Source organism: Sciurus vulgaris (genome assembly GCF_902686455.1).
Source record: "Sciurus vulgaris genome assembly, chromosome: 1".
NCBI lineage: Eukaryota > Metazoa > Chordata > Mammalia > Rodentia > Sciuridae > Sciurus > Sciurus vulgaris.
This window is the reverse complement of record NC_136461.1, coordinates 91,375,343-91,396,008: the sequence shown is the minus strand read 5'-3', so window position 1 is coordinate 91,396,008 and position 20,666 is coordinate 91,375,343. Positions and strand designations below refer to the sequence as shown.

At 36.8% G+C, this 20,666-nt stretch overlaps 1 protein-coding gene and 1 long non-coding RNA gene across 4 annotated transcripts in view; both read left to right on the top strand.

The window, feature by feature from the left end:
- LOC306657390 overlaps window positions 1-20,666 on the top strand; it is a 1,092,042-nt gene that overhangs the window by 527,230 nt on the left and 544,146 nt on the right. The window lies entirely within an intron of this gene.
- Window positions 1-20,666, top strand: part of OLFM3 (olfactomedin 3) — a 209,111-nt gene that overhangs the window by 159,585 nt on the left and 28,860 nt on the right. For 2 of the 3 annotated variants that reach the window (XM_079133079.1, XM_079133081.1), the window contains exons 2-3: window positions 12,191-12,337; window positions 18,438-18,593. In XM_079133079.1, the coding sequence (XP_078989205.1) occupies window positions 12,191-12,337; window positions 18,438-18,593 (303 nt within the window). Of the gene's footprint in view, window positions 1-9,729; window positions 9,787-12,190; window positions 12,338-18,437; window positions 18,594-20,666 lie in introns of those variants that run through there. The other variant, XM_079133080.1, reaches the window with a different exon arrangement.

Genomic DNA, 20,666 nt, shown 5'->3' with positions numbered 1-20,666 from the left:
GTAAGTCACTCTGGGGGGCGTTGGCCATCTTGTGAAGTAAGTGCATTAATTTTGTGAATGGTAAAGGTTGAGATTTTTCTTCTCTATTCATAGGTCGACATCAAAGATGTATTCTTTATGTTATAACTTTAGTCTTGGATATTTATTTATGAGCACTTTAAAATTCCACCAAGGGGGGAAAAAAAAAAAAAAACTAAGAAACTATAAAAGAAAATACTGACTTATTAATACTTAAGAATTAAAAGCTTTGACTTAACTATATTAATTTGAGATTTGGAAGGATCCTTATTGAAATATGTTTTGTTCCTTATGATTTTGCTTCTTGAAATGCCTGAAAATCCCTATAGTTTTTCCTACAGAATGAGATGTTAGAGTATTTTCTGCCTAATTTAGTTTTACTACAGCAGGCTTTTCCTTGGAATGCAATGCCTATGAGTGAAATGAATTCAGCTAGAGAAACCAATAGTTCTTAAGCATAAATGAATAATAAAAAAAAAGACAAACCTCAAACAATTTAAAGCCTGCCAAAAAAAAAACTTTAAGAGAACCAAGAAACATGAATAGAAAACTTACTGATAAAAACATCTTTGTGTTTTGATTAATATTTTATAAAGGCTTTTCGTATCACAAGTCTATCTAGTATAGTGTGCATTCATCTAAAATTAATGGCTTTTTAATCCTGTCCACATTTTAATAAAGTCTATTCTGATAGTTTGAAGCAAGGTTGGCTAGCGGCACTCTGAAACATTAAGAATAAAAACTATTGGCTTTTTAGAGAATCATTTAAAAATAGAAATAAAGGGAATATTCTGGGGGAAAAATTCTCTACTATCAAATAAAAGGTACAAAAGCAATTAGGATTTGAGTCTGGTTTTTTTTTGTTTTTTTTTTTTACCTTTTTTGGGATTATTCCAGTGAGCCTAAAAAGTCAGACATGAAAAGTACCCTTACATTTTAAAAAAATTGTTTGCCAAAAAAAATTATTTGCAGTTATTAATAATAATTAATCTATCAATCAATGTGTAATTAATGGAGTAGAGTCAAATTAATTAGTCACATAGTTTTCCAACTTCTCCCAGTGCTGAGAGCATCAGAAGAGCAAATGTGAGGCACACTTTGACTTCTTTTGACATTTCTACCTACCTTAGTCACTCATGGTACCTGCATGACCCCATTGTTGAGGAGAATCGCTTCCATACCTGTATTACATGATCTGGAAAGAGGAATGTAAGAGATTTACAGTTACAAAGAAAGTATGATATGACATCAACACATATTTAATATTTACTGATCCTGTTTTCTCCAAGTATCTGATTACTTCCCACAGTATAGTTGTTGAATTAACTCTTTCAGAAATATGATTCTAAATTAAAAAACTAATGAGTGAGTTGTATTAGAAACTTGGCACCTTAGTTCTCAGATGTATATTTTTTTTGTTTATAGATGGTGAGTTGTTTATTTTCTATTGCTGTAGAATAAAAGGAGTCAAATTTTAAAATTATACATGACTTTTAGAACTTCTCTTACCTTGTGAGTTTAAAGTGAATTAGTTTTCTTTAGTTTCCGATTGACAATGTATTGGCCTAAAAATATAAAGCACTGCAATATAAAATATAAAGCACTGTGTATGTATATTCTGACGCATCAATTCTTATTTTGGGTGCCCCCCCTTTGCAAACAAACAAATGAATAGCAACAACAACAACAAAATTCAGGAGAGTTCTCACTGTAGTTAATAGCATAGTAAATGGCATCCTTTGTGATGGTGAAACCAGGTTGCAAAAGCTTATATTCTTCCCCCCCTCTTTGGTACGCTTTATAGAAGAATAATGTCTGCTCCTCAATTATTCAAGAGGATTGCTTATACCTTAGAATTCCCATTGTGAAACATGAATGAATGGTATTTCTCAGATTAAGAGCACAAAACTTGGATGCTGGAAAGATGGAAAGCATCTTAGAAACTATCTGGGCTGCTTATTTTCATACTACCTTTAGCAACAGTTTTTCGTTGTTGCTTTTTTTTTTTTTTTTTTTTTTTTTACAAATCTTAGATAATATGTGCAGAATAAATATTTTCTCAATGAAACTTGAAGTAAAACCCTAATATGTATAATCAGTCATGGGTCAAATAATAAATGGTTGGGAGGAAGCATTTACTAGGATTCTACCATCTGCTTCCTTCCCACACACCAAGCCCTTGTCCCAGTTAAGATATCTCCACAGAAACCTGAGAGCTTTCAGAAGTTTAACTGTAAACATAATTAATCTAATTCAACCTCCTCATTCTGCAAGTGGTGAAACTGACTCAAAATGTGTAAGTAACTAATCAAATTTCACCCAGCTGGTTAATGCAGAGACAAGTGTAAAATTAGGTCACAAGACTACAGCCCTGAGCAGGACACCTTGGCCCACACCTGTAATCCCAGAAACTCAGGAGGATGAGGCAGGAGGATTGCAAATTTGAGGCCCTTCTCAGCAGTTTAGTGAGAACCTAGTGAAAACCTAGCTCAAAATTAATGAAAAGAACTGGGGATATAGCTCAGTAGAAAGGCTCACCTGTGTTTTATGTGGTTCCCGAGTATGAAATAAATAAATAAATAAATAAGACTTCAACCCTGCCCAGTCACCTTTCCCACCACCTCTTTTGCTGTCTCTTACCCGTCCTGGCCTCTGGAGCCTCATTAGGTTCTTCCTGCTGGCTTGTTTCCTGTGTCCCCAGATTTCACTCTCCCCTATACAATAACACTCCCATTCTTTAAAATATCTTTCCTCATCTCCTTGATCCCATAAAGTCAGGGAAAAGATACAAAACCAAACATGTTCTACACATTCCCCAGGTTTTTTTATTTATAAAGAATAAAAGGGCCTCCTCCCTGGCATTTTACAAATTGTGGCAGAGCAGTGAAGGAGGCTTTCTGGCCAGGGGGTGAGTCCTGCTGCCTCTCAAGTAGTTCCACCAGGCACCTTACCACCGTTTCCATGTAGAGGGCTGGCAAGAGTCTTCTCTTAGAAGGTTGAGTAGTTTCTTGCCCCTGCAGGTCTAGTTACAAAGTGGTGAGCCAACTCTTCTCAACTTTTCTGCTCCAACATCTCACTTTAAACAGTATGAATGAGATTAGCCTGCAATTGTGTATACACCATGCATAGTTCTTAAAATTTGTATTATGACCTGTTCATAGAATGTACTGAAGGCAAAAAAAGAAAGAAAAAAGAGGCAGAGTGACAGAAACATGAACTTAGTCTTTCTTTAAAATGATAGTTTCAAACCTCAGCATGGGGGCACATACCTGTAATCCCAGCTACTCAAAAGGCTGAGGCAGGAGGATGGTGAATTCAAAGCCAGTTTGGGCAATTTAATAAGAATTTTATCCACCACCACCACCACCTCCCCAAAAGGAAAAATGGTTGTTTCAAATGACCTAAAAAAGGATGGGGTTTGAATCATTACATGACAATCTTGTTTATGACAGCTGCCTTTGAAATAGATGTGTATGTTTGATTGTCTCAAAAGCTGAAATACGTTTTAAAATTCCAAGATGGTTTTTATCAGTGAGTAGTTATTATGTGATAACTCTTCTTAGGTGATAAACTCCATCTTATTTTTCTCCTAATGCTAAAACCTTCCTTTACCCTTCTTGTTTGGTCCTGTTTTTTGTTTTGTTTGGTCCCACCCCGCCCCTTTGTTATTTAGGTGGTTGTTTTGTTTGGTTTTTATCTTTCCCTCTAAACTATCCACTGAACTGGTGTCTGAGCTGAGGAAGCTCCTGTTCTCAGAAGGCTCAGCCTCCCTCTGGTGCTTCTCTCAGATGCAGAGTAGCTTCCCCTGGAGGCTGAGCTTCTGAGAAAACCCACCTGCTGTGGACTCCACACCAGGAAGAACCTGGAGAAGAGCAATTAAAGCATGGAGGACGCTCAGCAGACACCAGCTGTTCTCAAACAGTCAGCCCTACCGCTGTGGTAGGAAGAGGCCTGGAAGGGGCCTGTGGGCATAAGCGATTTGTTTTGCTACATTTTCAAACATCTAGCTGGTTTCTCCTCATAAATAACTACTTTGTTGAATTAGTCAACTTAAAGTTCTGTAAAATGAATCGAGAACCCTGAAACAGACTGTCAATACCCTCCAAGTTTCGTACCTTCAAGTAACTAATGTGGTTTTAGTCCTGAATGAAGATGTCTCACTTTTCTGGGTTTTGTTGTTTTTGATAAAGGGGATGGAATCCAGGGTCTCATATATTCTAAGCAAGTGCTCTAATACTGGGCCACATTCCCGGCCCATTTTAATATTTTGCTTTGAGGTAGGATCTCCCTAAATTGCCCAGGCTGAAAGAATGAGGCGACACCAACTGTCCGTCCACCGGAGAAGTTCCACTTTATTCAGAGAATGTGCACACTTTTATAGAGTGGAGAGAAGTCTCATAGGCCAGGGTATGGGACTGGGCGGTAGGTGATTTGGCAAGCTTTGTCGCCAGGGGATTGAGGCAGGGCAGTAGAGAGTGATTGGGTGCGGCCCGCCAGCAGGAAACGGACAGTCTGGAAGAGAAGCAGGATATGTGCCCTATTGCGGAGGTGTGGTTCCAAGGGGCGGGGGGTTTGCAGCTGCTTGTGGGGGATTAGGGCTTATATAGGCTGGCCTTAAACTTTTCATCCTCCTGCCCCCACTTCTTAAGTAGGTTGACTGGGATTACAGATGTGCGCCAAAGTGCCTAGCCAACTTTACTGTTTTTTGTTTTGTATATTGTAAACAAATGGGGTACAACTTGTTTCTCTGGTTGTACATGAAGTAGAGGCATACCTGGAGTCATATATCCCCATTGGTGCAAAATACAAAACCCTCAAATGATTGGTGGTTTCGAATGGTGTGATGCGCCGATTGACTGCTGATTGGATAGGTACTCAATAAAAGAAGAAGCTTCCGCAATAAATGAGTCAGCAGCTCTCGCCTGCTCTTACCTGGCGCCCAGTGTCTGGGTGGTTATTGACACTGCGCCCTTCACCCCCCATTACACGAGCCTCCGTGGGATACAACACATACCATTTGTGTAATCACACCTTTACACAGGGTAATGCTGTTTGATTCATTCTGTTATTTTTCCTTCTCCCCACCCCTTCCACCTCTGTTTTTCCTCTATACAGTCCCTCCTTCCTCCATTCTTACCTCCCTCCCACCCCCCATTATGTGTCATCATCCGCTTATCAGCAAGATCATTTGCCCTTTGGTTTTTTGAGATTGGTTTATCTCACTTTGCATAATATTCTCCAGTTTCATCCATTTGCCTGCAAATGCTGTAATTTTATTCTTCTTTATGGCTGAGTAATATTCCATTGTGTGTGTGTGTGTGTGTGTGTGTGTGTGTGTGTGTGTATATATCACAGTTTCTTTATCCATTCACCAATTGAAGGGCATCTAGGTTGGTTCCACAATCTGGATATTGTGAATTGAGCAGCTATGAACATTGATGTGCTGCATCACTGTAGTATGCTGATTTTAAGTCCTTTGGGTATAGGCCTAGGAGTGGAATAGCTGGGTCAAATGGTGGTTCCATTCCAAGTTTTCTAAGGACTCTCCACACTGCTTTCCAGAGGGGCTGCACTAATTTGCAACCCAACTTTACTGTTTTTACATGACTATTTTTCTTCTACAAATCCTTAGGTAATGTCTGCTTTGTGACAGGGCAACTTAGCAAAATAAGGAAGGGAGTTGGTTCAGAGTACAGAAAGGAAAATATTGAGAGCTAAAGAAAAATGTGATAAATTGCCTTTTTATAGATGAATCATCCAAAGGAAAAGACTTATCATTAAGTGCCTGGCACAGAAATAGGGCCAAAGGGGGAAAATTAGAGAGAAGTCCAGATCACACTCCTCAGCTTTCCACCAAGGGAAGTGGTTGCCTATGAATAATGGATAGGTCAAGTGGAAACACAAGCACGTATGGGATAAGTTTTCAACTCTGTCATTGTGGTTTCCAAAGGGTACGAGCAGATGACCCACCTAATTTTGATGACTTTCTTTGATTATTTTTATTTTTGTTTTTATTTCTTCCTTAAAGCTTAGAGGTATCCTTGAGTAAGGAATATTCTTTTATTTCAGTTCCAAGTATTATTATAAGTAATAGCTAGAAAACTGCTGTGCAGTGACATCTGTATTAACACATCCTCCAGAACATAGCATCTTTTAGTGTGATCTGTCAACCTCTCTCTAATTCCTGTCCTCACTTCTCTCTTTTCTCCACAACTGAAGCCACTGGCATGCTAAGCCACATTTCTCTCTGAGACACCAAATGTACCCTCAGGTAGAAAGCATGTAAGGGGTTTTCATTATTTGCAATCTCCACTCTAAATCAAGTAGATTTTAATAAGTGGGTTTCTTTCAGCTTATTTCTCCCACCTTGTATCTTAATCCCTTTTCTCTCTTGCTTCACTTCATACTTTTGTGAAATATCCAGAAACTCAGAATGAAAGATGAAATCTACCAATGTTCAACAAGTTGACTTTTCTTCTGTTCAAAGGTTCAGAATTTTATCCCTTTGCCTGCCTCTGCATCTGGGCCTTGATAAATTATTTTATGAACTTCCACAGAGTATCTGCGTACCCCTTAATCTAACTGCTCTTCTTGGATGATGATGGTCACTTGCTTCCACACTGCACAGTGCCCTCTCCCTGCCTGGTGAAGCAGGATCACCATTCCAGATTAAAACCCCAGGCTAAGGCTTGTGTTGTTTGTTTTTGACTGCCTGACTGGAAGGCTGCATAATGCTTGGACGCCCATACATTCTGTTCTTGCCCCTGGCTTCCTTGACTACCCTGACATTAGTCAAATAAAGAGTTGTTTTGAACCAAACAATTCTTTTGTTTTAAGGAACAAGTACTGGACAAACTCAGATTAACAAACATATTAAATCATCCCATTGTAGGACTAAGAAATGAAGATTATATATTTTAATTGAGTCAGAGAAAGAGAACAATCAAGGAGGCTCTCCAATGAAAGGTTAGTTCCTCATCAAAACAGTATAAAAACTCCTAGACTGAGAGCCACTAACACTACCTTTTTTGAGACTCCTCCCATGCTGTGGGAGTTTTCCTTCCTCTCTTCTAACAAATATGCTACTAAATTTTCACCCTCTGGCATCTGCATAATTCATTCTTTGGGTAAGTGAGATAAGAACCCTTCTAGCGCTCACATGACCCAGTGTTACACTGGGAACTTCACTTTCATCAAATGCAGAGGGATCTGTCTCTTCTAAAGCCCTGATTATGGCTATTGGTGGAGTTATCTGCAGAGGGTGAGCCTAAATTGCTCTGGGATGAAAGTTGGAGAAACTGATATAAAGTCTCATATATGACATTTACTAAATGAGTGACAGGACAAAATAAATAAATAAAAATGCTCAAATTTTTTGAGTTTCTGTTTCCGCATAAGTGAAATATCACTTATTTCCAAGGGTAGTTGTTTCAAAAGAAATGAGACTAATAGAAGGAATATAGGACAAAATTACTGAAATGCAGGATATTTTGATTTACTTTTTACTTTAACCTCTGAGGCCTCAAGATCCTCCCCCAACCTGCATAAAGAGAACTGAACCCATGGGTGCTTCAAACTGAGCCACTTCCCCAGCGCTTTTTATTTTCTGAGGCAGGTTCTTTCTAAATTGCTGAGGTTAAGCTGGAACTACGATTCTCTTGCCTCAGCTTCCCAAGTTGCTGGAATTATGGGCATGCACCACGGTGCCTGGCAGGACCTTCTTCCTGATATGAACCCTCTAAAATTTTGGAAGAACCCTCTTAGGGTAGTTTTATATTTATGAAGCAGAGTTTTGTAATTAAATTATAAACAAAAAATATGAACTTGAAATACAATTGTTAAAACTATCATTTTATTTCTATTTAGAACATTCTTAAATATTTCATGAGTTTTTTAATATTAAAAACTAGTAAATAGTTTATTTAGTTCTTCTGATTAACACAAAAGTTCAAACAGCTGCATCAGTAATCACTGTGATTGGTAATGCTTTCGGTAGTAATTAACTGCATGCACCCTCCAAGGACTGAGCTTCACAGTAGGACTGAGAATAATGTTAGGGTTTATGTCATGAGTTAGGGTGAACTGAAATCATTGGTGGTGCATTATGGCGTTAGACTTCATCTTCTAAAGTCAGACCGTAAAAATATAAACTCCAATTTTGTTAACTATTCCCTTCATGACCTTAAGCAAGTTTCTTCCTGTCTCTAAGTTAGTTTCCTCATCAGTAATATGGGCAGGAAAACATCACCTAGTGCACAGGGATATTGAGATATTCAAGGCAATAATAAGCATGAATTGCCAAAAATGGATAGAGTTCCAAAAATGTTTGCTTTCACTATTATGTGAGTTTTATTGACAACTGAATAATTGCTCTCAAAAGTTAAAATTGGAGCAGCTCTTTTCTTATAGGTATCCAAAAAACATCTAAGTATGTCCTTCCACCTGAGGTCTTAATTTTATTTTGCTTCTCTTTTTAATGCCAGCATGGGTGACCTAAAACAGAGCATTCAAAATGTTCATAAAGCTTCCTCTATTTATTGCTGACCTCAACACAGAGGTCTCTATCAAAATCCACAGGACTGTCAGGAACTCATCTTTTAAATTAGATTTTTCCTCTTTCAAGTTACCTTTTTTCTTGCCAAAAAGGTGACTTTTTTATAGTTTAGTTTCAAACTAACTGGAGTAGAAAAGGTCATGGCTTTTTTCAATGATTCTTATAAGAAGACAATTGGAAGTACAAACAAGTCTGAAGACTCTACTTTTATTAAGCTGATGCTTCAGGGAGAAAGCTAAATGAACATCAAACCTTATTCACCTTTCCCTTTAGCCTCATTCCAGAGAGCAACAGACATCCAGCCCTGTAACAATAAGCTCCACCAAGTTAGCCAAACACTTGGCAAGTGCACATCAATATTAATGATGCTGGGCTTAACAGTCAGTGTTTGCACTGCCTTTAAAATATTTTAATATTATAATTGGATGACCCCTGTCCCTTTATGCAAAAGCTAAATTTATTCTAGTGACAAGCCTTAATTTTCTGACATATTTGAGGTTTGTGTCCATTACTAGGAGAAACTCACAGGCCTCTGTCCAGGTATGTTAATCCCATGCTATTATTCAGCTCAAACCTTTAATCGTATCATTGAAACTGTTCTGCTAACCTGCTTCTATCTCCATTCTGTAGATAAACTCTGGACTTTTTCTGTAACACAAAAAGAATAATCTAGTGATTTTTAAGATCTTATCTGATTTTAACAATATATAATTCTAAGAACACCTTTCTGTTCTAAATGGAAGATCGGGCATAAATGCTAGAAAGGAGGGTGAGTAGGATATTAAAAAAGAGGTTATGTTAATGAGTCTGACCCCTTGGAAATAAAAGGCAGCTTCTAGAAACTAAATATAAAAATGTCGGGGGAGACTAATTAGATAGGTCAGGCAATATTTGCTTTTCGTGATGATCAAGGACAAATATGATATCTTTCTGAGTTTCTTGAGTTTTTAGTTTATGACTTCCCCAGTATTCATTCATCATTGTTTTTGGAATTTCTACCAGTACCCTGTAGGGGTTGTCATTAAAGTCCTTGAAAAGTAAAAGATGTGTATGTCGGTCTGTAATTAGTACATCATGAGCTGGAACCTGGGACAGAAACCAACAGGACATGAGACACTAAAGTCATCTCCTGAACATATGAGAGATACCTCCCTGTCCGCTGACTTTCAGGAAACAGTAGAAGGAAAGCTAGAAGGCTGGTTCTGACTGTAAAAGTAAGCGAGTTGAGCCAGGTGGTATTTCCACAGGAAAAACAAATTCAGATATAAAATGGGTGGTTTGTCTATGTAACATCTGGAAGGTGGCCTTTTTAATAACCATAAGATTAATCTCTAAAAATAATTATATGCATGTTTAGCATCATATTTATATGGACATAGCACAGGAATTAAAAGCAGGACTCTAGAGATATACTGTCCATAAATGAGGCCACATGTCGCTATCGAGCCCTTGAGATGTGGCCAAGTCAAATTGAGATGTACCATAAGTGTAAAATGCACATTCAATTGAAAGACTTATTACAGTTTTTAAAAAGAGAATATGAATTATCTCATGAATAATTTTTATAAAATTCCATGTTAAAATTGTGACATTTTGGATCAGTTGAGTTAAAATATGTTATTAAAAATTAATTTCACTTGTTTCTTTTGACTTTTTAAAATGTAGTTACTGGAAAATTTTCAGTGACACATGTGCTTCTCATTATATTTCTCTTGTACAACGCCTGTCTGGAATGTGCCACCTGGCTTCACACTCTGCTGCCATCACATGCAGCCTGTGTGTTCTCAAGATTAACTCATTTTATTTTCGGTGAAATGGGAATAATAATATTTCTTGCTGATTTGAGTGCTTCTTGGTATGAATGGAAGTGAGCTGTCCCCTGGAAAGTGGTCTGACCTTGAATGATGCAGCATTCTTCAGCCCAGGGAATCCCCAAAGACTGACTTAACTGAGAAATGAGTCACTCCCAGCAGTTAGAGAAATCAGTACCTGGAAGGTACACCAGGATATCGCTAATAACGTCTGTTGTACAAAGCTAGGAATTTTTAAAAAACGTGATATTTGCACGGAACCTATACACATCCTCTTATATACTTCATTTATTTTTTTCTAGTGCCGGAAATAGAACCCTGGGACTCACCCATGCTAGGCAAATACTTTACCACAAAGCCATATTCCCAACCCAATGAAGGCAACTTTTAGCAGAAAATGAAAAACAGTGAGAAAAATGAACTCTCAAGTTTGTTAATACAGACACTTCCAAATTACACAGTTTCAAATCTAGTCATGATAACTTTCTTCCACTGACATAATGAAAATAAGTTCATTAGTGTTCTTTTTTGGGGGGAGGGAGTACTGGGGATTAAACCTAGGGCATTTCACACACGAATGCTCTACACCTCTAGCCCCTTTCATTTCATTTTGAGACAGGATCTCACTTATTTTACTTAGGCCAGCCTTGAACCTGTGATCCTCCTGCCTCTGCCTCCCAAATAGCTGGGATTACAGATATGTTCCACCACACCCAGCTAGTTATATTATTTGTATCTTCTGATGTTCTTCTTGAAAAATAATTAAACAAAAAGTAAGCACAACTGTTTTTGTACTTGATGGAATGTATATAGGGCAGAGAGAAAATATTCACATTTCTAGTAACTGCTCATAGCCAGCTGTTGAAGTAAGACATGCGAAAGGCAAAAAACAATACCATAAAATACACATTAAATACCTAATGAATGGCACAGACAATTCTTCAAAATGGGTAGAAATTACAAGGGTTGAATAAATTAATGGTTCTTAAAGGAGAATTCCAAACAGGAGGACAACATGAGCAACATCACACAGAGACAGGAGTCAACATTGCAGCTTATACCTCATGCTCAGACTGGTGGGTCCTGTTGGACTGTACAGGAGGTTAAAGGACAAACATGAATAGGAGGCAGACTGCAATAGAATGGGAATGCTACTGCTTTAAGTTAAAGAGGCAAGGTGATGAATGTCTAGAAGTTATTAGAAGATTAACCTGGAAGAGTCTGCCAAGAAAAGAAAAAAGAAAAAACCTCTCTAACTCCTCTGGATCTTTGCATTCTTTGAAAAATAGCGTTGACTTATTTTACCCCATGTCATCATGTCAACATGTGGTATCTTTCCAACTTTATCAATAATCAGGTCTTTAATGTCTGAGAAATTCCTTGGGACAGGGCTTTGTTTCAGAATGTCATTTATCAATAATAATCAGAAAGAAATGTATTAGGAATTGCCATTTACTGTTGAGAATGATGAACTACCAGGTCTAGCGTAGAAAGACAAGTCATACATGAGTAAGTGATTAGAGATGTTTCTAAAGTTGCATTAATATGTCAAAATATGACAAAAGGCTTTAGGAAATGGTGTGAGATCAGTAATAATATGGAAGCTGAAGAAGAAAGATCTTTTGAAATCGATAAGGAAGGTATAACTGAATGAAACTGCATTGCTTATGTAAATTGCTTTATCGCTAAAGAATGAAAACACGAACTTCATCAAAACAAATGTTTTGCTTAAGATGCTACAAACCCACTCCTCTTTATCCTATAACAGGAGTCTTGTGTTTTGTGTGTTTGCTATTGGTTTTCTCAGACTCAGATTAGTCCCAAAGAAGGGTGGCAAGTGTACAGCTCAGCACAAGATCCTGATGGGCGGTGCATTTGCACAGTCGTTGCTCCAGAGCAAAATCTATGTTCCCGGGATGCCAAAAGCAGGCAACTTCGTCAGCTCCTGGAAAAGGTAGGTGTCTTGTGTCCCCTATGCATATTTTAATTAAAATCTACCATTCTTTGAAATGGGAAATGGTGAGGAAGATCCTTCTGATTTTTGTGGTTTTCAAAGAAGCTTTCTTCTGCTCCTTGAAAGGGTTATCTCAAGCTTCCTTCTACACTGTTCTATTTCTATAACTTTTTGCTATTCCCAACCTTGCATTCTTAAGACAGGCTTTCTACCATTATGTCTTAATATCCTGTAAGTCTCTCCTTAAGGGGGGGAAAAAAAAGCAGGAAGTCTTATCCACTGTCAGAAATTCAGCCTTAACTCTCAGCATCACACTAGATTCTTTGAGCTCATACTTTTGGATTCCATTAACAATCTTGCAAGGAAGTTAAAATAATGGAATGCAATATGCAAGCTATCTGGAGAGATAATGAATAATTCCAAGTATTTATCATCATTCTCTAAGTCATTCCTTTGAACATTAAGCTCTTCAATTTCATTCAATACCATTCTCTCCATAATTTACTTAAACCGGATCCATAACAATCAAATGCAGAATGCCCTTGATTTATTCTCTTTTACAGATAAAAGTCAGTTCATGAAAGGTTATTTATGTTTAGTTAGGGAGAGAAAAACCCAATGAATGGTTCTTTGAATTATCCCCATTCAGACGTTCACTGTGCTGGTCTCTGAATACAGTAGGACAGCTGGGGTGGCCAGAATGAGGCAAGGATGACAACATGTTTGAATTTCAAATATCATCAGGGATAATAAGATAGATTAGGTAGTATGTGTTTTAGAGGGCATTATGCTCACCAATTCACTGCAATATCATTTCCATGGTCATATGCACATTTATGGCATTGAATAGGAACTTTTATGACATAAAATTAAGAGAAGCTAGAAAAACAAAAGCATCTAGTTTGTTAGTGTACAAACAAATCCTCATTATTTCAAAGCAAGGTACAGTATCCTTCTTCTACCTGCCACATGGTGATGATGAGCTTGCTCTATGTACATCATTTGAAAGTCTACTGATATTCTAAGATCTTAAGAAGACTTTCTTCATGTCTTTACACAAAGCTTGATTTGTTTCCCCTTCCCCTGAATTTGAAGCTAACATCACCTATTGGCTCTCTCCTCTCTCAAGTCCCTTTTATGGCAAGGTTCTATTCTCCCTGATCCTTCAGTATCTGTCCCAGAAAAGAACATACATGATTTTTGTTGAAATTAATACCTAGCTAATGTGCATCTTAACTGTTAGAAATCATGACAAATAAATTATGATTATTTGAGGATATTGTTTTTCAATCTCGATTTTTCTTTTTCCTGTGGAAAAATTTCAGTATATGGTTTTATTTTGCTTGGTTAGCAGGAAAATTAATAATGTTAGAAAAAGATTTCATCTCAACCCTAACTTTCCTTTTCTATTACATTGAATACCCTTTCAAATTACTGACATTTTGCACCAATCTTCTCTTCTACATAGAAATTCATTTTTTTCCCAGTAGTGGGGATTGAACCCAGGGATCTTCTATCATGTAGTCACGCCTCTAGCCCTCTTTATTTTTGGAGACGGGGTGTCACCTAAATGCCCAAACTGGTCTCAGACTCAATCTTCCTGTCTCAGCCTCCTGAGTCACTGGAGTTATAGACATGAACTATAATGTCTGGCAGAAGTATCTTTCTACATCAACTGTGCTGAGAAAGTTATGGAATCTAAGAAAATGTATCTCAGCATCTTATGTGTTACTATTATTCAGTACAGCCCTGCGTGTACATAGTCACACACAGACTCAGACATTTCTTTAGAGATCTATTGAAAATTTTCAAATAAAGTATGCATGTCAGAAAGTGAATAATTCTCTCTACAGGTCTAAAGTGAAATGTATTTCAGAGATATGATAGAATTAGAAATTAGTGAAGGATGAATAAGGCAAGACAGTATGAGTGGAAGTTTGGTTGAAATAGTCATGAAAATTAATGTAACTACATCATCTAATAAGTAATCCACCTGAAAGTTTTAAAGCATACCTTCACTTCATCAAAACTTTAACGGTACTCATGCCTTTACTTTATCAATACCCTAATGACAGAAATAAAATAAAATTGATTGACAAAATCAAAGTCACCACAAGCTAGATCGATCAAATTTACCGTAAGGTAGTTTTATACTCAAAGAAGAGCAGTTAATTGGGTGCACTATGCTAAAGTAGCCTGAAGAAGAGACAGAGCACAGGTTTGCTACCCTGATCCAAAGATGTCTGAAAAGAACATTACTTTTCAGACTGAGCCAGTCCTTTGCTGAATTTCTCTAGAATTTCATATATGGCCAAGAGTATGACCTTTAAGGGGCCTTTCACCATTAACCAACAAGATGAATTTAGTCAACAAAAGGGAATTTTGGTTAAAAGAATAATGTTAATAGTAATAGTTTCCATTATTGTTATATTTATATTATATTTTGATCCACTTCATTCCCTTCTTACAGAACAGTTAATTATTTTTCAAGTTTATACAAAAGGAAACTGGTATTTTTTGAAGTTAAAAACTCAACCAGGGAGCTGTGGTGCATCTGATCAGTCTCATTTTCTTAGCAACACCCAGAAGACTGCTAGTGCTCTACATTTCTTTGAGTGATGCCCTACAAAACAACATGTATATTACTGAGTATTAATTTCATATTTCAGTTCTTAATATGCCAGGACCAAAATTGTTCACTTAAAACATACTTGTTAGCCATGAATTTTCTCTGTGAAGTTGAAGATATCTGTAAAGTTGGAGATGTCTTGCTTACCTAGGTCAGTATTTTCGAAAGTGTGAATTTTGGAATAGGATGCTGGTAACATCCTCATCAATAAAATCACTGAAAGTTACACTTCACCCTGAAGATTTCCAAAACAAGATTTAAAAATAAAGCTTCTGTGAAGTCCCACAATCTTTTATTCTCAACTCAAGAATAAGAGTTCAAATATATTGAACCACAGAGTATTTTTTTGAAAGTGGTCTCCACGCTAATTATGAATTAGAGTATAAATATTAGTTGATTTGCATTTAAGTTCAGAAAAACCTCAGACCTTTTATTTATAGAAAGAATCAAGGTAAAGAGTTCAAAAGAATTATATGTGAAGGGCTCAAAGAGTTTGCCAAACTTTGTAGAGAATGTCTAAGTATAGGGACATGTATAGAAAGTTGAATCGCAGAACAACTTCAGAAAGAAGCAGAAGAAACCCAGCAGACTGGTCTCCTTCCTGCAAGTCGAACAATGGGAATCCAGTCTCCTGTGTCATCAGAAAATTGACACTCCGTGGGTCTCCATAACCAGTAGGAAACTAATCCTAGGTACAGCTACCAGGAAAAGGTAAAGGCAACCTCCAGCCAAATCTTGTCCAGCTAGACAGCTCAGTCTCTAGCCTTTATCCCAAATGTAGCTCTTACACATGATTGTGCAGTACCAAAGGTCAAAATCAAGTTTCAGTAAAGATTCTCTCTCTGCATTTTCTCACAACACAAATTAAATTGAAAATTAACTTGATAAGGTGAGTTTGAGGTAAAATAAAAGATAGACTATTTCAACTCTTCAGAAAACTTCTCTTGCCCATCATTTTCTAATTGCATGGACTGTCTGCCTAAGTACACAGAATTCTTAGGAGGATGTGAGCTATACTAATGATGGGTATCTTCACAAATGTCCCTTTTAAATGGGTAGTCAGTTTCCTTACCACAAATGGCTTTCCTTTATTCATGCTTAACCATAAATGAAGTTAGAAAATTACTTTAAAAGCACTGCATTTATCCATGATGCGGTTGCCATGCTTTCAATGTTGTCTCAGTAATTTTGTGCTCCACTAATGATTAAAAAAAAAAAAAAAAAAAAAAAGTGAAGCTTTCTGAATATAAGAATTATAGCAAATGAAGAATGATTTGGTTAGTTTAGTTACTGCTGTAGTCTAACCAGTGGTGGGGTCTGGGGTACTTTTCTTAAAATGTGAAGATCCTAATTACCCATTATTGCCATGGGAAATCTAATTAATTGCTCAATAAATATTTATTGAGAACTTTTATTCTGTGTCTGGTTTTGTGAGGTAAAAGATATGGGTAAGACACAGCTTCTAACCTCGGGATCACAAAGCAAGAGCCACTGTCTTGGCTGGATCTCAGACTCACGTTACACAGTTTTAATATAAGCCAGACTGTCCTGAAGAGACAGGATCCATATAGGGCAAGACCATGAATCAAGACAGCAGGAAAGAGATAAGGAAAATTGATTTGTCTGACACAGAAAAGTGGAAGAAACCAGGCAGGCCAAGGCACAGAATTCACTGCTTTTCCTGACCATTATGGTTAGGAGGAATGGATCAACCAGAGGCTTCTTATGGATGGCTGGTGCACTGAGCTTTGCAACTATACCTGATGGCAAACATATGTCTCTGAACAAATCACTCATTTGAAATCCACTTATTTTTCAAAAGAAATCACATTTTACTAATTAAATAAATAATGCATGTTCATTTTAAAATAAATAAACACACACAAATATATGAAGCAAAGTAAAATCTACTTGAAATCCTGTCAATTTTTTTGTGCCCATACTTTCATACATTAATTTTTGCAAATAAAATCCATAATTCTATGGCAATGGATTTATACATGTATTATGTACATATATGTGTAACCCGAGATCTTTCTCTATTTTTATCATCTTTCCTTTCCCCAGAAAATTAATGTTAACAACCTAATATACATTCTTCTAATCCTTCTGTTTCTTCATGATTTTTTTCCTTATATATTCTATTTTCTTTAATAATCATGTGTATTTGATATAGAATAAATGGATCAAATTATGTGAAGATCTGTACCTTTGCTTTTCTCATGGAAGAACCTCTGGGATGAGTAATGAGCAGTGTTTCTCAAACTTTGAAGATGCACTTGGGAATCTTGATAAAATGCAGATTCTAACTCTGTAGCTCTAGGATGGGTCAAGATTCTGCATATAGATTGAGCTCCCAGGTGATGCCAAAGTTGTTGTTCTAAAGACAACACTGAGTGAAGTGCATAGAGACCTACCACATTCTTTAGGAAAAAGCTCTTTCATTTTCTATTTCTCAATTTATTTTGCAGCTCCCTACTCTTTGAAGCTTTTCCTTTGTTTTCAGGTTTTTGCTTCCACAAAAATTAGGGCGGTCTTTCCCCCTTCTCACTTCTGCATGCTTACAGGTCACCTATTCCTACTTCTCAACAGCCCAGAGCTCCAGGAACCCAGGACGATGTCATCAGATTACCATGTATTTACTGCCTGTCCACCAAGCAACTTGATGTAGTTGCTATTTTCCAGGTCTCTTAAACAGTACACTAACCAATTTAGAAGGTGTCCAGGACTGCTATCTCTTATCTGGTTAATTCAGTCTCACTCCTGGGGGAGTACTTTAGATCCATCAGAAGTAACTGTACTGGAATGATTGCATTTTAGGTCTATTAGATACTTGAGTACCATCCATAATTGTTAAGCATTCCTGATCTTTAAAAAGTCAGAATTAATATAAAAACATCTTTTTGTTTGTTTGTTTTTGTTTTTGTACTGGGGATTGAACCCAGAGGCACTGAACCACTGAGCCAAATCCCCAGTCCTTTTTATTTTTTATTTTAAGACAGGATCTTGCTAAGTTGCTTAGGGCCTAAGTTGCTGAGATTGTCCTGTAACTTGTGATCCTCCTGCCTCAGCCTCCCAAGTCACTGGGATTGCAATCATGTGCCACTGTACCTAGCCAGAAACAACTTATTTTCCATATATTAGGGTGGGCTGTTAAAGCTTAAAAAACCTTGTAATGAAAATTCAATTTTTAAGGTTTATTTTCTAATATATTAAGTGCTTATTTATATTCAGTTATTTCTAATGCTAAAAATGTCCTTTTCATTTGTGCACTGTTTAGATATACTTTTCTCTTACTGGATTCTTTGAATGCTTCTCATGAAGGATTGTCCTTCTGAAAACTTGACATATGGAAATGCAATTATGAACTTGACACAGTTCTTTAGGTTAATGCTGTTTTTGGTGGTCGGGTAGTGATTACATATACTTATAAACGGACAATAATGTACAACCAATGTTTTGGTTTAACAGGTTCAAAACATGTCCCAGTCTATTGAAGTCTTAAACTTGAGAACTCAGAGAGATTTCCAATATGTTTTAAAAATGGAAACCCAAATGAAAGGACTGAAGGCCAAATTTCGGCAGATTGAAGATGATCGGAAGACGCTAATGACCAAGCATTTTCAAGTAGGTTTGACTTTTGCAAACTTGTCAATCCAGAGGAGAGAGTGAGTGCCATAGACAGTCAGAATGGCACTCAGCTAGAAATAATTGTGCATTGGGTACATGTACAAGGTTAAAGACTTACTGGGGACATCAATCATCTCTTCACTAAAACTGACCATTAGGTAGTAGGAATGCATAGAAGGCTGTTATAAACAAAAACCTCATCCTTCTTGAGCTAGGGGGATGGGTATATTTACAGGCACTTCAATAGTTAAGACAAGTGGAAATCCCAAGGAAAATCAATAATTAAATTATCAGAGTTTTCTGATGATTTTAAGTCTTGCTAATATGAGGAGAAATGTAAAGGAGATAAATTATAAAACCATTAGTTAATACCAGCATATTAAAAAAGAATTGTTTTATACAAATGGTCTTTTTTTTTTTTTTTTTTAGATTTTAAGTGGTTTATGGCAATTACCTAGGAACACTGAAAATGGAAAAAGAGTATTTTAAGCATCAATTTAAAAAACAAAGTGGATCTGATAAAATCATTTGAGCCTGTATTAAAAATAAATAATCTACCACATGAGAGCATAGCATAAAAGTTTATAAAACACATTGTGGTTGCCCAAGTAACAGCCCTAATTTTTCTTGCGCATTAGAAAGTGAGATTCACTGACAACATTGGGGGAGTAGAACTGAATTCAAGCACATGGTCAAGAAAAGAAGTGCTTTTTTGCGCATACTGGAAACAGTGGGGAGCTAGCCAGGGACATACAAAACAGGATCACTACAGAGCACATTTTAATGTGGCAGAAACTATCATGATTTGGAATTTTCTCCTAAGGTTTCATAAGGAAAGGTGTAGGACAGAGTTTTATGCTGAGCCACTTTAAAAATATTACCAGAAGATCACAACAGAAGGAAAAAAGAGGGCAAGCAAATTGAGGTTATTGACAGTTGAGGCTAAAGTGAAGAATTGTGGGATTTAAGTTGAAGAAATAAGCAACACCAGGAGATTACAAAATTAGAAAAGTTCAAACTAGACCTAGGAGATACAATAAATTTAAAGATTATAAGAAATAAAAGTATGAACTGGATGAATAGAGAATTTATGGGAAATGGTAAATGAAAGAATATAAGCCTGAGGAGCAAAATAATAAAAGTTAACCAGAATTTATTGATCACACACACACATTGTAGAAGGCAGTGCTGGGTCCTGTGTTGGATGTGTAATCCATAGTCTCTCTTCAATGAAAGATAGCTAAGAGTCAAGTGAAACTGATGGCAAATAGATTTAAGCATTACTTAAGAGCACAAGGGAAGAGTGGTTGATTTTGTTTAAGGAAGATCCGGGGAAGAGTTATAAGATTTGGCAAAGAAAGAGCAGTTTTGGAAGTGACCCTATCCCTACCCCAAGACAAAAATATATTAAATCACAGAGGGAATCAAGAAGATGAAATAATTTTCAGTTTCAAATTTTGATGCTCAGAGTTAGGATATACATAGAAGAGCAATAATGGGAACCCAAAGCTGAGATCATTAACAAAGTAGGACATGGTAAGCTGGTGCTTCAAGTGCAGAGGGTGCATTTCCAGAAAGAAGTGGCACACAGAAGAGGAGGAGCTCAGGTTGTCTGGTACAATGGATGATGCAGTGATGATGCAGTGAGAATCCAAGGGACAGCTTAAGTTACCTGGGTTGACAAAACTCGGAACGCATGTGGAAGCATATTGCACCTTTGGGGAGAAGACTGGAAACAAAGAAGCAAAACTGAGGGAAATCCATAGAAATAATTGTCTTAGTATATAATCTGCCTGCCAGCAACCAGGCAGCCAATAAAAATAGCTAATTTTCAGGCAGCACCAATGATATAATGACATGTTTTTTTAAGTTTGTAAAACCAAAGCATATGCTGAAACTGAATGTCAAAATTCCAGTAGCAGTATTGATAATAGCAATAAGACTTTTTCTGAACAATTATACAATTCAAGGCACAGATGAGACCATGTTAAATGTATTAATTAACTTAGTCCTCACAATAATCCTGTAAGATAAACACTATTTTTATCCCCATCAGATAAAGTTATATAA